The sequence below is a fragment of the Platalea leucorodia genome, assembly GCF_965183815.1.
Source record: "Platalea leucorodia genome assembly, chromosome: 6".
NCBI lineage: Eukaryota > Metazoa > Chordata > Aves > Pelecaniformes > Threskiornithidae > Platalea > Platalea leucorodia.
Window position 1 is genome coordinate 72,085,704 of NC_138828.1, and position 17,662 is coordinate 72,103,365.

Genomic DNA, 17,662 nt, shown 5'->3' on the forward strand with positions numbered 1-17,662 from the left:
AATCCTGTGCAACTATGCATTTATAACAATATGACAAGAATTTCATACTTAGGGCATTTAGGAACATCCTAAAGTTTGGGGTTTGGTTTTTTTTGAATAATGAAGATCACATCTAATTCACACAGGAAAGACTATGTATCAGTTGGGGGAATGGGCATTCAAGTTTGTTATTCATCGAACATTTGCTCTTCAGGCGTGTTGCTCTCTTTAGGCATGACACTTTATTTGTGTATTGGTAGACGTTAGCATTTTTTTAGGCTGTGGTAGCATGTTAACTATTGTTTTGGCGATTGTCTAGTGTCCCCACTGCCTGTGATTTGACTGCTGTAATGAAGCAGGGACAAAGCTTCTTGGGCACATGGACCTCACTGTTACAAGATTGGAAAGTACAGATAATTTTCATAATGCATTCAGCATAGGAACATCTCACTGATATATGTAGTGTGGAATTCAGCTCGTGCTATTGGCCTGGGTAATTTTTCTGTGGAGTCCTAAAAAAAATAAACACGAAACAAAGCTCTTACCATCGTCCTTCACTGTCCGTTACCACTTATGTATCCTGTAGGGTCAATTTTTCCTATATTTTGATCTGGTATTGTAATTGGACAACAGAGTTAGGGGGGAACACTGACAGAGTGTCATGCTGTCAGAGAAAGAAAGGAAGAGAGAAAGATGTTTGCTGGTATGAAACCTAAATTCAGAAATATCTCAATTTGAAATTTTAGCTGGAGGATGGTTGTACAATTCCTGTTACAGTTTTGGCTAATCTGCTTAACATGAACAGGTCTTTAAGAACATAGACTGAGTTCATATTTTTTCTTCTTGTAGAAAACTTATCCAATGCTAACTTCTGAAACCACTTAAGTTCTGAAAGTTCACCAAAAAACCTGAACTTTCAAAGGTAGGTGAGACAGAATTGTAGCAGCAAGAAGGGACAAAGAAACATATTTCATAGTGTAAGACAAGGAAATTGTAGGAACAAGCAGTCCTTAAGATGTCTTGTAGTAAATGGTAGAATGGATAGATGGAAAAAAAAATCAATGAAGTGCTCGAAGCGTAAGAGATGTCTGGACAATTCAGTAAAAGCTTTTATACTCCAATTGATTTAGTATTGGCTTCAGTAAGTGAAACACTTGCTTTAATGGTAAGAAAGAAAAGTCTAGGAGAAAGTTCTGGTCCTGTATCACCCACGAAAAACATTAGCGTTTGTCATGCATGGATACTATACGGTGTCAATAGCTGTGTATTCCTCCTTGAATTCCATCAAGAATCAAAGGCCATCAGAAGGGCAGAAAATCAAATGTATAAAAGTGCATTTCATGCTTTGTATTTATACATTAGTGGCTGGATCGCGAGAGTTCATTACATGGCTACCGCAAAGAACAGAACGAAGGAGTAAAAATCACGCTTTGAGCCCTCTGCAATGCAGGCAGAGTTGTGGTGTTATTTTTCATTCAGATTGTCACTTAAATGAGATGTAGTGACCTGAATACTTTCAGATGGATTTCATGCTGCCTGTGAAGATCTCAGTATGTTTAAAAGCACCTTTTTTCTAATAAAACAAATATATGTGAGAGTTGGGCTTGACTCTGTAATTAGGCCTCAATTAGGATTTTGATACTAATTCCACCTAAAAGTTTGAGAGTAGTAGTTTAATGGGTAGGCATACAGAGATACAATTTCTGTTTTTCTGTTACTTTCAAGTCATTTCAAGAACTACAAAACTACTTCTGTAGGAAGTCAGTTGTTTTACTTCTGCTGTAATTCAGATACGGAGTCGAGTAACAAGGGCAGTTTCTATACAAAAGATCTAATGCGCAGGGCAAAACACGCAGTCTCTGAAGACTGAACAATTCTAAGTTTTCTAGAATAAATTTAGAAAGGAAGGGTAAATAAAAAATAAGATGAAGATACGTTTGAGAAAGGACTGAGCTCTGTGATCTGCCATCTTGTAGAAAAAAAGTCCAGTCTAAGCAAAAAGCTTGAAGGTTTTTCAGCCCTTACCCTATGAGAGTGTAAAAGCGTGAGGATACAGGTGCAAAAGGAATTGTATCTCAACAAGTGCAAAGAAAAGCAGTAGGTTACAGGTGCGAAAGGAATTGCATCTTAACAAGTGCAAAGAAAAGTAACTACTAAAACTTTCTCTAGTCCAAGTGAAATTTAGAATTCAATATAAAATAACACTTCCTGTAAAGTACTAATGGGAAACATGATATGCTGCTTTTCTGGGCTGACAGAGCAGAAAAGAAACTCAGAGGACTTCTTTTTTCTTAAAAGCTAAATTGGGAGAAGAAAGGGATAAATGTTGAATATATTGGCTGAGATATCTTGTAACCTGTGAATACAGCTCAATGTATAGAACAATATGCCTCTTTTTGCTTATCTCACACAAAAAGTTTAATATTTGCTCTCTTATTTCCTTAATAAGGGTGAGTGTTACAGCTTTAAAAGTTTCTGAATGAAATCATGTATTGGGTCTCTGTATCCTGTGGTCATCAGTGATAAGCCACTACTCATGTTGGGGTCTGACTACATTGTACCGGTGCAATCGGATTATACCACCAGGTGGGAAGATCGGTTTTCACTGGGAGAAAGAAGAATGAACTACTCTAATGCACCAGTACAGTGCAGTGGTGAGCACAACAAATAAGTAGCTGTCCTTTGAAGCTTTTTTCTTTCAGTGGTTAAACTCCCTGCTTAAATGTTTACTCTATACTTACCAAGAAACCCACTAGCTTTAAACAATTTTCTAATTTCCAATACTTCTGCCTCCCCTCCCTGTCACCAAGACACTCAATTTCCAAGACACTATTTTAGAAAGGAAAATTTTAGCAATAAGGCATATTTTATTATGGAGTTACATTATGCGGTTTAGAAAATCAAGAAAACAAACATATTCTGGAACATTTTGTAATGCTGTGTTACTATTATCTGATGGTTTCTCATCAATTTATTGTGACTGTTGACATCAACAATGACTGCTAAACATATAATTTGTGGAAAAGAAAATAAAAAAATAAATTCTGCATGATTTTGTCAATTTGTATTAAATCCTAACTGAAGCTTTATACAAGCATTCTCTTGCACTGATTTTTCAGTACCCTGACCCATGTTACATCAAAGACATTTCCGTGGCTACAGTACTGAGTGAACACTGGAAAACTGTAAATTGTTAAAATTAATTTTGTCTGGTTTCACATCTGAATTTGAAACAGAACAAGTGTAAAATATGTAGTTACGAAGTAAATATTTAATATTATGACTTTTTTCATACTATAACACTTAAATACCCAGCTCTTGCTAGTAAAATCAGAACTCTCTTTACATTCTTATTTATTGAGATCTATCTGTACAAACTATATTAAAATACTAGCTTTAATGGTATAAATTGACGCTACTAAACTCGGAAATGCACAAAAATAGAATTGACACTTGTGCTACCTTATCTCCTTTTCTAAAGTTACGTGATTTTACAGTGGCTTTTCTGCCTCTGCAAAAGTTTGGAAGGGCTCCCTCTCTTTTCCTCAGAATCTAGAGTGGCAGCTGCAAGACAGTAAAGTCCCTTTCTGAATATTACCGTTGGTTGGTTGCAAATGAGAAAAACACAACAAAAGGTGCATGTCCATCAGCCACATGATTCTGCCACACTGCAGAATCAACATTAAGCAATGCCCCATTGTCCTGAAAGAACAGAAAAAAACAGTAGTGGGAAATGTGATGGTACTCTCAAAATACCTCGTCTGAAGAACTTGAAGGGGTGCTGCTGGTTGTCAGGGGTTTTTTTTGTTTGTTTGATGTTCAAACACTTAATGCTGAAGTCTTATTTTAATGACCTGCATAATACTAATATTATCTGAACTGCACAGCAAGTTCATGTACCAAAATGGATCTGTTAGAACTGGAAAGATATCGGGATAAAAAGTGGAAATGTTGTAAGCCAGCAATTTCAATTTTGAGGGTCTGCTCAGTGGTCTCGGTTTGCTGTTGGGTTCGTGTTTTTGTTTTTTTTTTTAATCGTATGACAGCAACATGTGCTAGATTTTGCTGAATCTCCCCATGTATATAACTGAACTCATTACTCAGATGTGGTTTTGATGGCTTCATGACCAAATGCCTCAAGAAATGAACTCAATGGTTCAGTATATGGCAACACAAACCCAGTACACTGGCACGCTGTTAAAAGAAAGTCCAATACCACAGCTGTTCCGTCAGAAAAAATGTTAAAATTAAGGGCTACTTAGTACCGTTGTGATATTCTTTTAAATATTCTGTACTTTGTATTTTTGAACAGGTCAGTAGCATGCTTGATAAATGCACCCACAACTTTCCTGTCTGTGCGTAACCCTAATCAATTGACTTTGCTGCTGAGAACGTAGATCAAAGATGACGAACTTGTTGGCTCATCATGTGCCTGTTGTCAGATGTGTTTAAAACGTCAGTTGTGGATTGTGTCAGCTAAATTTCCTCGGGCATCAAACTTGGCATCAATGGCAACGGCTTGCAGTAGTCGATTTAGATGGTCAAAGACAGCACAAAAGGGAGGGATGGCAGTCATGCCATCAGCACGTGCACAACACCCAGAACCACTGCAATTACTGTGAGCTAGATTTTCCCTCTTCAAAGCCATGCATGCACGGGTGGATGTCAGTCCTGTCATTTGTTCTTGAAGGTGACAGACCCCAAAGTCACCCAAATGAGGACTTAAGAGCTGTTCAATCAAATTAATCATCTGACCTAGAAGCTGGGAACAGATAATAATGCCTAATGAACTTACTAATTAAACTGCAAGCAGGTGCTCAGCAAGTTTCCACGTTACCACTGTGGGTTGTGCCTTGCTGTTCTTTTATACTGTCTGGAATAATAATTTTTAAACATTACACGGTCTCTGAAAGCAAGCAGGTAAATTGACACTGTTGCCCTCTTGCATTTGGTAAATCTTAAGGTTGTACATCCTCCCCCCCACTTAAAACCAAAAGAGCATCCAAGGTACATAACTTCATTGCAACAGATCCATGGGATTTAAAAAAAAAATACTGGTAAACATGCTGGTTAAGCATCAAATAGAAATTAGATAGGTCTTACTGTTTTTCTGTCTTCATTAAATATTCTGAACGGTCTGCAAGGGATTATGCCTCCCTCTGAAATGATTACCACTAAATTGGTAGTTTTCAAGAACAGGGTAACTTCAATCTGATCAAGACGTCACTAGTTGCAAGCGGTAAATTAAAGCTCGAATCTGTTTTAAGTGGAAAAGCCAATTTCAGTCCTCTGAGGAATCTATTAATTGTCTAATGAAAAAACACAGAGGTCATTTTTTCTTTACTGGCGAGCTGCATGTCAATAATGCGACCGTGCATGGACTTCAGTAGCACTTGAAGTCATCGGTAATTAGAGGCATAGACTCATCTACCATACTACAGTACTTCCAGGAACATTCAGAAAGAAAAATACACCTACAAAGCACATTGCTCCCCCTGCCCCTTCTGTCTGCAGCGGCCCAGGAAAAGGTAATACTATTGTAATGATGTACAATGAGGTAAGACTACTGTAATGATAACAGGACGTATTCGCAATAGACTCCCACTAGTGGCCATCAATAAAGAGGCATTAATTTGATCCACGTCTGCCAAATCATTAGGAAAAAACTGAAAGGCAGCTGGCGCTGCTTTGCCCTTTACACAGAGGGGGGAAGAGTACGATGCAAAAGTCGCGTTTACGACCCCACGCGGGCACCACCAGCACAACCAGGGCAACGCACAGGGGAAGGCCGGGTTTGAACCATGAAGAATCACAACAGTTCCTGCAGGAAAAGATGCCAAGGTCAAATCCTACTCAGATAGCTCATCTGCGGACTGCTGCTTTGATACAGTATTCCTTATTTTCAGCTTTAAACTGATGCGTGGTGTTTCCGAACATTTAGTCTGCTGCTTCGCTTCGTTCAGTGATCACTGAAGCAAACCCTGAGCATCAGACACCAGAACTCTGCAGTGACAGGAACCACGTAAGTATCTGGTTATCTGTTAGACTGAATAAAAAGAACTGTTGTACGACTTCAGATGTTCTTTTAGCCTCTAAACTTGTTTCCATCTGATACAGATCGGCTTTTTTGTCTGTGGATTAGAAAATGCTGATGCTTTTCATGAGCAGAAACTGTCATTCTCCCAAGCTGTAAAAGATAACTTGCAACACTCCAAACTAAGAATTTGCTGTGAATATTTTTAAATGCACAGCATAAACAATCCAAACTGTCGCGACCAGTTTGAAAAAGGAAAAAAGATGCAGCTGGTGAGTGCATGAGCATGTCAAGAAAATAGCAGGCCTTTATTGAAAAAATGCTTGAAAGACAAGCCTGGGCTGTGGACGCGGGCCTGGCGTTTTGAAGTGTGGGACAGAAAGAGAGGTTGGATCCTCGTGTGAGGGCAGGGAGAGGAGGACGGAGGCATGGCACAGAATTAGCTGCCACAACTGCAGCAGCTGCTGACTGCACCCCTAAGTGCTGCTGTCATCACGAGAACGCAGGATACCATCAGCACAAGTTCAGCAGATGTTTCTGTACATGTGTCAAACAAATGCTGTGGTCAACAACAATGGAAGATGAAAATTGTAAGAGAATGGCATAATTTGGAATTAATCCTAAACAAAAAAAACCCTGTAATAATTACTGCAACAAAACTATTTAGGATCTTAATGTAACAATGTTTGTTGTAAAATAAATACAGTGAGTGAAAAGATTAACAGCACTATATTAATTTCAGTTTCACTGACAAGGACTTAGTCTTTTATATGTCCTTTCCTAAATTAAAAACAAAAAAGAAATCTAAGCTTCTGGAATGTGTTCAAACAACTTCTCAAAGTTTCTCCATGTAAATAATTTTATTTTCTATTTATCTGCAAAGCCATTTTAATGAACTAACAACACTTACTGAAGAGATCTTAAATTTATTAGGTATTTTTATTGTAACTTTTATAATAAACAAGACAAATATGTACTCAGAAAAACTGGACCCAGCGTTATCAGACAATTTTTTCATATTTATACTTTTAAAATATTCAGTATTTCTATAAATTCAGATATTTTCAGTATGGAGTTTTATAAAAGTGTATCTGCTTGAAACCACTATGCAATTTTCCAAAACACCATATCATCTACTGCAAGAAATTTTCACTGGCTTTCTACCACTGTTTTTAACAGATTACTTCATGGTAGGAAACTCCCTATGTGGAACTATTTTGCATTTGATTAAAACCCTATAAACTTCAAGTAACTTTGCCCAGGCAACTCTGTCTCTTGCAGACGTGTAAGATTTCCGGCCTGCCTAAATTGTTTCGGTGACCGCAACATATCAGCCTCTTCAAATTTTGTATAATTTATGGATTTATTATACAATCAAAAAGTGGCAAGATTTATTACATTTAAGGTGGTGTTTTAAAGTAATTTATTTCATCAGTCAATTTTTAGTCCACGTGATCACTTATATTGAAGTCAGTTGCATTACTAATTAAAACATTCCGTAGCTATGCATATACAGGTAACTCAGTCTTTAGATTTTCACTGAATGTGCAATAATACATACACAAACTTGACAGGAACTTTACTTACGCATTTTACAACACAGAATTAACAGGTTATTAAAGCCTGCATATACTAGCTACAGTGCGTAAAGGGGATCAGTCATACCATTTTGAATTTTAGCATAAGAAAACATTTATTCCATGGTGGGTTTTTGAATATGAAAATCCTATTTGCTCTTACAATAGTTTCTGCAAAAAGCCACACAACCCAGGTCCTGATAAACATTCATGCCTATAAATTATATCCATTACTGGAAGAATTTTAATACAGTAGGCAGCAATTATTTTCAATGCCTCTTAAAACTTGTACCAAAAAATATACATTTTCCATAAAATCAAAAAATAAAATATCTGAAAACGTTCTGTGATAAATCTAGAAAAAGAGGAGGAATCTTAAAAGTTAAATTCTGCTCTCACATACACAATTTAAATTGAGACCAAGACATGATATTTGTCCAGCTGACAGAAGAATTTGACTCAGTCTGCAAGATTAAAATGCAAAGGTTATGACAAGTATGCAAACTCTTATTTCAGGAGTTTAACTTTGTCCTTTAAAACTTTAAATTTGGGATTGTTATTCACTTTCTTATTAAATAGGGCTAGAATATCCTCTTCTGATTTGTGATGTTCACCAGCTACTGCATAGTACTGAGCTATGACCTGCACAAAGACAGAGGAATGGTTTTGAGTTAGTAAAGCACCAATACTTTAAGCCATAATACATTGATGTTACTGTATTCAAAGTAGCATGGAATCTATTATGCTATTATTCCTTTGCAGAATTAGCACTGAATTTCTCCTGTAGCCCATTGAGCAGTAAAGAACACGTCCTTCAGTTGACATTCTGTCAATTGATATTCTGTTAAATAATGTCAGCCTTTTTTTGCTTATGTGGGGCAGGATTTTATGAATTTAAGCATTACAGAAAAAAATTCACAAGACCAAAGGAGATTAAAAAAACACATGCTGTACAGTACCTTTTTTCTTAGTTTCTTCATTGAAATTTCATTGTCTGGAGCCTGTTTCAGAACAGCTTTGATGGTTCCCTTCCAGTTGAATTTACCTAGAAATAATTAGGTGTACAACATCATTAGTAAAATTAGGTATTTCCAGGTCTTCTTCTCTAGTAGGAACCAGCCTTCAATCTCCTAATTTTGGAACCAGTTCAGCTACCACAACAGTTGTTCTCTTACTGACCCTAAAACAGCAGGGTGTCTTAAGCATAAAGTCAGGTAGGCTGTTTCTGAAGATCATAATATGATAGACACGAAGAACCAACATACTACTTGAACAACTAGGGTCAGGATTGCTTTTACTTAACTTCTGTGCTTCAGCTATTAAGCAGCAACTCTTACATAATACAGTAGTAGCTGGGAAGATCCTGTCTCCTCACCCTTAGAGCACAGGTAGTGAAGGTCACACAGTACCCACTTCAGAGGTCATTAATTGGCAGTTTCCAAATAAACAATCCGTATGTTCAACTGCAGACATTCCCCAACAGTACTAAGTGTGTTGGATGACAGGCATAAGTAGGTTTATCTAAGCATAAACACAGCTGAAATCCAAGTTATGAGTCACTAAGCAAAAATGGGGATATAAGAGATATAAAGAGATACAAGAGAGCTGTTACCCTTTTTCCTCTCTGTTGGCTAATGAGCACGGCAGCAGGGAACAGACCTGCTGCGGTGAAACAAACATGCCAAATTGCTCACTGCCCAGTGAAAGCAAGTGCAGCCAAAGGTTCCCAGCACAGCAGAAGCAACAAATGAGAGAAGTAATTCAGCATGAGGAGTGAAGTGCAGCACAGGCTACTTTGGAACACGTATGTATACTGAATATACATGCGTATATGTATACTGAGGCACAACTTATTTCATGGCTTGCTGCAAAAGCACCGTATTTATATTCTGCACTAGGTCTTCTGCACAATAGTGCCATAACTATCTAAACTCCCCCTTTAAGAATACCTTTGTCTGTTCCCACATTTTCTTCGTTGCCATTGGCGTCTTCTGTTTCCATGTCTTCTGAAATGTTTTCAGTTTTCATTCTCTTTGTTGTGATATGAGGTTCCTCTAGAGATGGAATTGGATAAACATACACAAAAAATTATAAAACTAGAAGAAAAGTTCTGATGTGACTTAAAGTTTCCGTTCCTGTAACGTGAGTTTATATTTGCTAAGAGCTTCAGATTTTATAAAAGGACTGAGCAACCAGAGTGCTAAAAAATAATCTGATTTGTATATGTAACTTACTACTTAGAAAGTTCTACTTAGGTAGATTATTGAGCTTTAAGGCATTGAGAAAAAGCATCTTGAAAACAAACAAGAACACAAGGTGTAGGATGGAAGGTGCGGAAGGAAACATACCTTCCGCATGTTTATGTTTGCGTTTCTTTACATTTGTCTCCTCTTCTATTTCACTCTGATGGCCATTTCCATTTATTTCAAATTCATTCGCCAAGCTCTCCTTTCCTTTTTTGGACTTTTTATTCTTTTTTACTTCTGACTGGTTTTCTAATTTCAAGTCTTTTTTCTCCTTCTTTTTGTTCTTTTGTCTCTCTTCTTTTCGTTCTCTCTTATTCTTTTTCCTCTCAATTTTATCATGTGTAATTCCATTTTCTTCTCCCATTGTTTTTTCCCCAGTTTCTGCAGACTGCACCTCTTCCTTCTGTTGTGGTTTGTCTTGTTCTTTTTCACTTGAAATCTTTTGTTGGAAGACAGATTATTACGATTTTTACATGCCTTTTTTGACATTTCAACTTTTCTCTACTACATCATTCATGAAGAACACTGATATCCTGAATTCAATTAAATTGCTTACATTTGGTGACACCAGTTACCTGAGAAAGAGCACTAAAGAGTGTGGCTGATTCTTCTTTTAACTTTGCAGCCTAAATGCTAATTACCTTAACATCACAGAAGAAATGTGATCTTGCAACATATATAATTTCTATTTGAAATAATTGCCTTTGTCTTTTTTTAACATATTTGATAAATGTAATTATGTTAAGGGGGAGACAACTCTTTGATTTACGCAGACAAAAATACAGCATATTACAGCAAGATACAGAACCTATTCCCAAATATATGGCTCTTGAGTAATAGTCTTAGCTTTGCCATCCAGTTCCCTGTCTTGGGATATGTCTAGGACAACAAACTATTATTGCACGATGTCAACAAAGGCACTGCTGGTTGTTTTAATTGTACTTTTCCCACCTTAACAAATCTGGTTTTCTTTTAATGTTCCTGGGCTTGCAATAATTTTCTTGTAGAAGAATTAATATATTAATGAACATTTTTATATTTAAACTTTAATTTTAATAATTACAAGTGCAATACAATTACTGAAATGTTAACGTGGTTATTTAGAAAGAGAATACACATTTATACAAGCAACTTAATACCAACATGTTTTTGTAAAGAGTAATTTCAATTCAATTTGAATTCCACTTAATAACTTCCTTTGAGTACATATACTTCAAGGCACATATTACAAAGAATATCTTGAGATGTTTTTAAGAACTCTTAAAGGTGTGTTGAAACGATCTGAGCTCATTGTGTTACACATTTTACTTTACCGCTAAATTCTATGGAAAATGTAAATTGTTTACTTGTGTTTAAATAAAATAATTGTTCAGATTCAAGATTTTTTTTTTTTAAAAATCATTTTAAATCAAGAGGGAACTGCTTATGACTTCAGTGAAGTTGTATCGATTCAGAATTAATGTTCCAGCAAGACCATGTACTTGAAGTTCAGTGCCCAGAGTTTACATTATGTTCATATCCTTTAAAAAATGTCTTTCCTTCCTGGCTCTTACATTTGGATTCTTCAGAAAAACTACAAGTAGATTTAACTGGAATCATCAAATCAGGAACATAAAGCATGATCAACAAGGGATTAATGTCAAAGCTATACCTGTGCTCTTCCTCAAAAGAAGCCGGGGGGGGGGAGAGAGTAATCTCTACATCAACAGAGAAGTAAGCTTCTGTAACAGCTTTCTAGTAGCAGTAACAGATGTAAACAAACAATCAAAACAACACCGTACCAAAACATCCTAAGCTAGTACTGAAATAGTAAAGAATTAGGCACTGAGAAAAAAAGGTCAGTGCGAGTCCACAATTTGGACACAGAAGTGGGAGGAATTTGCATCGCAAGCTGGAGGATCTCGTCTCTCTCCATTAATAAAACAGGTAAACTAGGTGCTGTTAATTTTCCACTTCAATACACATAAATTTGAGACCAATAAAGTTCTGAAAAGATGTTGTTTTATTCCTTCTTAGTGTGTGGTAAAAGGTTGGAACCAAACGTAGTGTTTTTCCCTTTCCTTATGTACTAATAGAATAGAATAAAGTTAAATTAGCCTTCTGATTATTGTGTCACAATCGTGTCACTGTGCCCAGGTTTTTAATCACAACCTGCCCAGTATGCACAACTACTTCAGCAAAAGTATGTTCCATAAATTAGCAATGTAGTCTAGGAATATTACATTATAACATAATTCATTTTAACAACGGGAGGCTATTTCTGCTAACATCTACAAAGGGAGTCTGAAAGGTTTTCCTTCCAGCATTTCTGACTGCATTCCTGTTGTACGATGTTGTACCTCCAACTTAACTTACGTTTCTGGTCGCTTCCGAGAAAATATCCCAAACCTGGTCTTGCAAAGTGCTGTCAGTAATTCTCAAACTGTTCTTCATCCAATTCTGTGCAGGAAAAAACCAAAAATAACTGAAAAGGTGCCTCTGATTTTTTTCTTCATTACCATATATTTGGTTCTTGTTTTTATTTCTCATTTAAGAATCTAATAACTTCTTCTGATTAAGATCTGGTTAGACATTTAGTCTCTATGAATCTCTTAAACCTCCATGCTAAATTGTTTCACATAATGCCTGCGTACTGTTATGAGGCTATACCATGCCTCTCAATTGCCTCACCAATAGTAACCCAGAAGAGGTAAATATATAGAAAAGATAATCCTCAAGCTTTTGAATACAGCTGGTTATGTTAATGTCCTACCAAACCTTCTGACTGTTCTCATGAGTTAAAACATTAAGGATCTGATCTTATTTATTTATCCGTGTACTGGACAGATGGTCATGCTCCTAAATGGATACCTTAGTTTATTACAGGAAAGTAAAATTTAAGCAAATATCTCAATGCAAACACTTGAAAGTTGTTGGGGCTATTGCAGGAGTTCCTGATGAAAATTAAAACAAAGCAGTAAATTTCTACGTATAATATGCTCACACCATCAGCAACAGATCAACTTTCAGGAACGGGGAATTCTAAGTAAAACCTAATGTAAAGATTTTTGCATTGCAATGAAAATCTCAGGAAAGCTGCATTAGTAAATTGGAACAATGAACTGCAAAAACTTTTGATCTTCCATTGCAACATATCTTACTAAAAAGAAAGAGGCTTCTTGACAGTATCACTTTCCCTGCTTAGAACATTAATTTTGTAGAAAAGTATTCTAACCTTCAGCTCACTAGCAGCAATTTCACCGCAGCTCTATTAGGTTCTATTTGAATGCTTTGGAAGCAATCATGATCTTCTCTCGGCCTCACAATCTGAGGCACAGAACGAGGAGGGGGGAACAGGCCAGCTTGTCAGTAATTCTTTACTGATACCACATGAAACATTTGGAATTTGCTTTGGCTGTGATGCAAAGTTGAGTGAAGCATGCAGTGTGGGAGATTCTGTCAGAATACTGAGCAACAGGAAGACTCTCAAAACAGTATCTTGCTTTTACCAGGAAAAAACAAAGTCACAGAAATAAGAATACTTTAGAAGTATGTCTAAGAATTGAGACATTCAACAGAAATTACAAATAGAAAAAACCAAAGGTATTAAAAAAGAACAAGCCTACACATGGAGATTAAGCTTGAATGCTGAGTCTCTGGCTTAATAACTAATTAAAATGGCACACAGAGAGTCCTTTTAAGCAAGGACATGTATTTTACAAACCGCCTATTTGAAACTCAGCTATTACACCATCTATTTACCAATACCCAAATAAGCAATTTGTCCCACCTTTGTTAAAAGAGAGTGGCACTCGCTAAGAAAGTCTATTTTTAAGCTCACTGCATGGATTACTACAAATCTCTATTAAAACATACCTGAAACTTTACTTTTTTTCTTGGAATATTATCAAAGACACGCATTTGCTCCAGAATGTTCCGCACTTTAGGGCTTATGTTTGGCTTCTTCATTACTTCATGAATTTTCTGAATGAAGAAAATCAGAATTAAATCAGCAAAGAAGCATAACGATCAAATGATACGTGCAAGAAACACACTGGACAGAAATCACCCAATACCCACACTCTGTATAGCCTGCTCAAAAGAACTGTTCAGTATGCACGGGAAAAACACTAACCTTTGGTGTTATCATAGATCATAAGATGCGTCAGTTATCTATATAAATATTTGTACCTATATAGTGAGCAGAGGCAAGCAGGACTGCTCACCAATGCTTTCTGATGTACGAGTTACAACCTGTAATAAAAACATTTGAAAGTAAAGTAACTGTATCAAATAGGAGATTCTTGCAGCGTGAAAAAGACCTGCATTAAGAAAAGCAATTGTCAACTGATTGTTTTTTGCAAACTTCTGGAGTTAATTGTGAAAAATCAGGCTAACTTCAAGGCCACAGTTTGACATGCATTTCTTTTGGCAGCAGGTTCAACAACCATTAATCCCCACAAGACAGCTCGGGCATATTCCTATGCTACAGGTGCCAGCCCAAGAGAACAGAGGAGGTTACGCCAGGGCCTTATGGCAGTTACTTGAGCAGCACTGCTGCTTGTGGGGAAAAAAGGCTCTGAGCTTCCCATTATTTAAAGATGTAGCCACCAGACACTGGAGAGCCCTCCTGTACTTCTGAAAATCTGTTTACTGAAAGGTTCTGTGGATGTGTTAAGACTACCAGAAAAGGACACTCTGTAATAATCCCTCCACTTTCTGTGTAGAAAGTACTTACTATTGAGAAAGGCTAACAATTTTCATAAGGAATAGCATTCACATCATACTGCCTTTGAACAATCTACTCAAACAATCTTCAGTGTCAACAATGGCACTACTCTGTTGACTTCAGTGGTATTATTCATATGCCTTGAGTATGCATGCAGCTTAGTACTTTGCTAGATTGTGTTCTATACGAGATAGAAATCAACAAATCCATGGATAAAGGTGATCTAACTAATTATATCTAATGAGGTTTTAAAAATGTGTTTGAGAGTTCCTTCCTAAAACCTTTAAAGGAAACTAACAGCCATAAGAAGGCAGGTTCTTGCACAGGATAAATAACTACCTGAAGGGTAGGACAGAAAGGGTAGGAAGCATTTCCTGTGATCCATGCTGCACCCTCTGCTGTTCAACATATTTACAAAATATCTGAAAAGAGGGCAGGAAAATTTTCCTGATGATATGAAGCTATTCAGGATGACGACTGTGAAAAATTCTAGAAAGATCTTAAAAGAATGACTGACTAGGTAATAAAAAGGTGAAATAAATTCAACACAAATTCATGTAAAGCAGCATGCATAGGAAAAGCAATCCTAACTTCACATCTAAAATGGCAGGCTTTAAGTTGATCACTGGAGCTTAGACACAAGATCCTCAGGTGAAAATGGCCAGTTCCATGAAAATGCCAGCACAATGATGAGCTGCAGTCAAAAAAAAAGTAGATTAACTGACAAAAATCAGTAAGAAAGGAATAAAGAAGGAGACAGAAAACATCATTATGATACAGAGCAAATCTATGGCTCATCCATATCTTGAACAGTGTATGTAGTTCTTGTAACCTCATTTCACAAGGACACAGTAGAACTGGGAAGACTTCAGAGGACCAAAGATGTAATTTACATATGAAGAACAACTAAGCAGGGTAGGACTTTTCAGCCTGGAACAGAGACGATGAGACAGGGAGGGATGCCTGACAGAGGTCTACAAAAGCGTATGTGGCATGAAGAGGGTGAACAATGATCAATGCCTCTTTGTATGCAAAAACTAGGGAACATTAAATCAAACTAGTAAAAGACAGATTCAAAACAAATAAAAGGTGCATTTCTTACCAGGATAAGCAATAGACCTACCAAGGAATTGCCAAAAGAAAGCTGTGGATATTGGGAAAAATAGATGTCTGGTTTGATCCAGTAGAGCTTCTCTTGTGTCTTTAATGATTATAAACCATAGTTATTTATCACATCTGTATATAGTACAAACCTTACCTGAATCCACTCCTGTTGTTTAGCATCTCCTTTGTTAGTTTTGGCTTCAAAATCTTTTCCACCGTATTTCTGGTCTTCACTTACGCACTTCACATGTTCCTTATAATCATCACCCCTGAACATAGGAGATTTTTAACTGTAGTGCACGCAAGTGTCAGTCCTTCAAACTATGCAAGACTTATGTAATCAACAAACTCAAGTAATAAGACAATAGCATCTAACATTTAAACCTTAATACTGTCAATGCTTATATGAGTAAAGTTTGATGTGCTTAAAGTACATGCTTGTAAGACTGCTGACATTTGTCATGCTACAGCCTTCAGTGAAAACTTCTGATTTGCCAAATCAGATCTGGGTCTTCAGTATACCGCTGCTTTTATTAATGACTGTATAACTTCTGCATATTTGTGCATGTAACATACGCACAGCTATTAATGTATATCTACGTTTTACTACTCACACCGATGTGTTTTAAAATTAGAAAAGCAGGTGAAAAATGTTTGCAGAAACCTAATTCCTAAATATAGATATACTAATGTGGTAATGTAGTTCTGACCAATGTGTAAGCGCCCCCAAAAAGGAATGAATAACACAGATCTTAATCTTTTGTCAGTGAAGTACTGAGAAATATAATCATTATTTGAGGACAATCTTATTTTCTTTGCAAATTCATATATTTATGTTTCAAAAGCAGATAGTAGCACTGCCTTCTTGAGTTCTGAGAAGTGACGACTAAATTCAGAATTTTTGATATCGCCAATCTCACTCTCTCTGCAGTAGCAGAATAAGTAACAGTTGTTGATGATCAAAAGCTGAAAGCACTGTCACTTATAACTGTAAAAGAAGAAATTGCAACTCTGTTTACTGTGTGGTTTAGTTGTCCTTGCAGCTCAAACTTGGATGATTAAGCTTGAAATTATATAAAAACGTGTATAATTTTTAAATACAAATGGGAATTATTCAGAAATTGCCAAATTTAATTCTAATACACCACAGGAAAATCTTGTATTTGTGACAACCACTGCAGAGTGAGCAAGGCTATTTCCCATCCTCTACCTACCAGAAATCCTTGCCACAATCCATGCAAGAAAGGCACTGACAGTTTCTGCAGATGTTCACGTGTTTTTCAACTTGTGCTTTCTTCACAGATTCGCCACACGCATTGCATGTGAAAACTACCATGTTGGTGAGCGGTCAGTAGCTTCTCTGAAATGGGTACAATCTTTCTCCTCCCCACACAAGCACAGCCCTAGAAATACAAGGAGGAGATCTGAAGTTTACAGATTGAAAGAAGCACTTGGATGGCCGAAAAAAAATGCAACTGTGCATCCACCAACAGAAAATCTAAGCAGTTTTATTTCTGCATGTGCAAAGTTCAGAAAGAAAAACTCACTTCGCCTTGAGCGCAAGGGAAACCGGTAACCCTGAAACTAATACCCCCTGCCCGCAGCCCAGGCCGACCGGCTTCGCAGGCGGCGGCTCACGCTTCCCCTCCGCGACCCCCCGCCCCTCCGTCCCGCTCCCCGCAGCAGCCCCGTCTCCGCCGGGTCCAGGCGAGCGGCGCCGCTCTGCGGGAGCCGCCCGAGGGGGGCCCCAGGCAGACGGGGCGGGGAGGCCGGCCCGCCGCCCCACGCACCCCCGCTCCTCCCCGGCAGCGGGCTGCTGCCGTGCCGTGCCGTGCCGTGCCGTGCCGTGCCGTGCCGTGCCGCCTCACCCCGCTCCCTGCTCCCGCCACCGGCCCCCCCCCCACCTCAACCGCCGCCTCCGACCGCCGCCCCGCGCGGCACGTGCAGCCGCCACCGCCCTCCGTCCCTCCCCGCCGCCGCTGCCGCTCTGCGCCTGCGCCGCCTCCCGCCTCAG

The 17,662-nt window shown here is 37.9% G+C and overlaps 1 protein-coding gene across 2 annotated transcripts; it reads right to left on the bottom strand.

The window, feature by feature from the left end:
* Positions 1-7,011: 7,011 nt before the first annotated feature.
* Positions 7,012-17,640, bottom strand: LYAR (Ly1 antibody reactive). 2 transcript variants are annotated; one of them, XM_082315520.1, is made up of 9 exons: positions 17,553-17,640; positions 16,863-17,051; positions 15,803-15,917; positions 13,692-13,799; positions 12,192-12,275; positions 9,939-10,275; positions 9,540-9,644; positions 8,550-8,635; positions 7,012-8,232 (listed from the first exon to the last, which is right to left on the bottom strand). In XM_082315520.1, the coding sequence occupies exons 2-9, from the start codon at positions 16,982-16,984 to the stop codon at positions 8,098-8,100; spliced, it is 1,092 nt and encodes a 363-aa protein (XP_082171646.1). In that variant the 5' UTR covers positions 16,985-17,051; positions 17,553-17,640; the 3' UTR covers positions 7,012-8,097. The 2 variants fall into 2 exon arrangements, with proteins under 2 accessions (XP_082171646.1, XP_082171647.1); XM_082315521.1 differs by lacking the exon at positions 17,553-17,640 and having other exon boundaries at positions 15,803-15,938; positions 16,863-16,925.
* Positions 17,641-17,662: the final 22 nt, after the last annotated feature.

Coding starts and splice junctions, on each gene's coding strand:
- LYAR (XM_082315520.1), bottom strand. CDS start 16,984: ATGGTAGTTTTCACATGCAATGCGTGTGGCGAATCTGTGAAGAAAGCA. Junction 10,276..12,191: donor TCTCGGAAGCGACCAGAAAC/GTAAGTTAAGTT, acceptor TTCCAACAAAAG/ATTTCAAGTGAAAAAGAACA. Junction 8,636..9,539: donor AAATGTGGGAACAGACAAAG/GTATTCTTAAAG, acceptor AATTATTTCTAG/GTAAATTCAACTGGAAGGGA.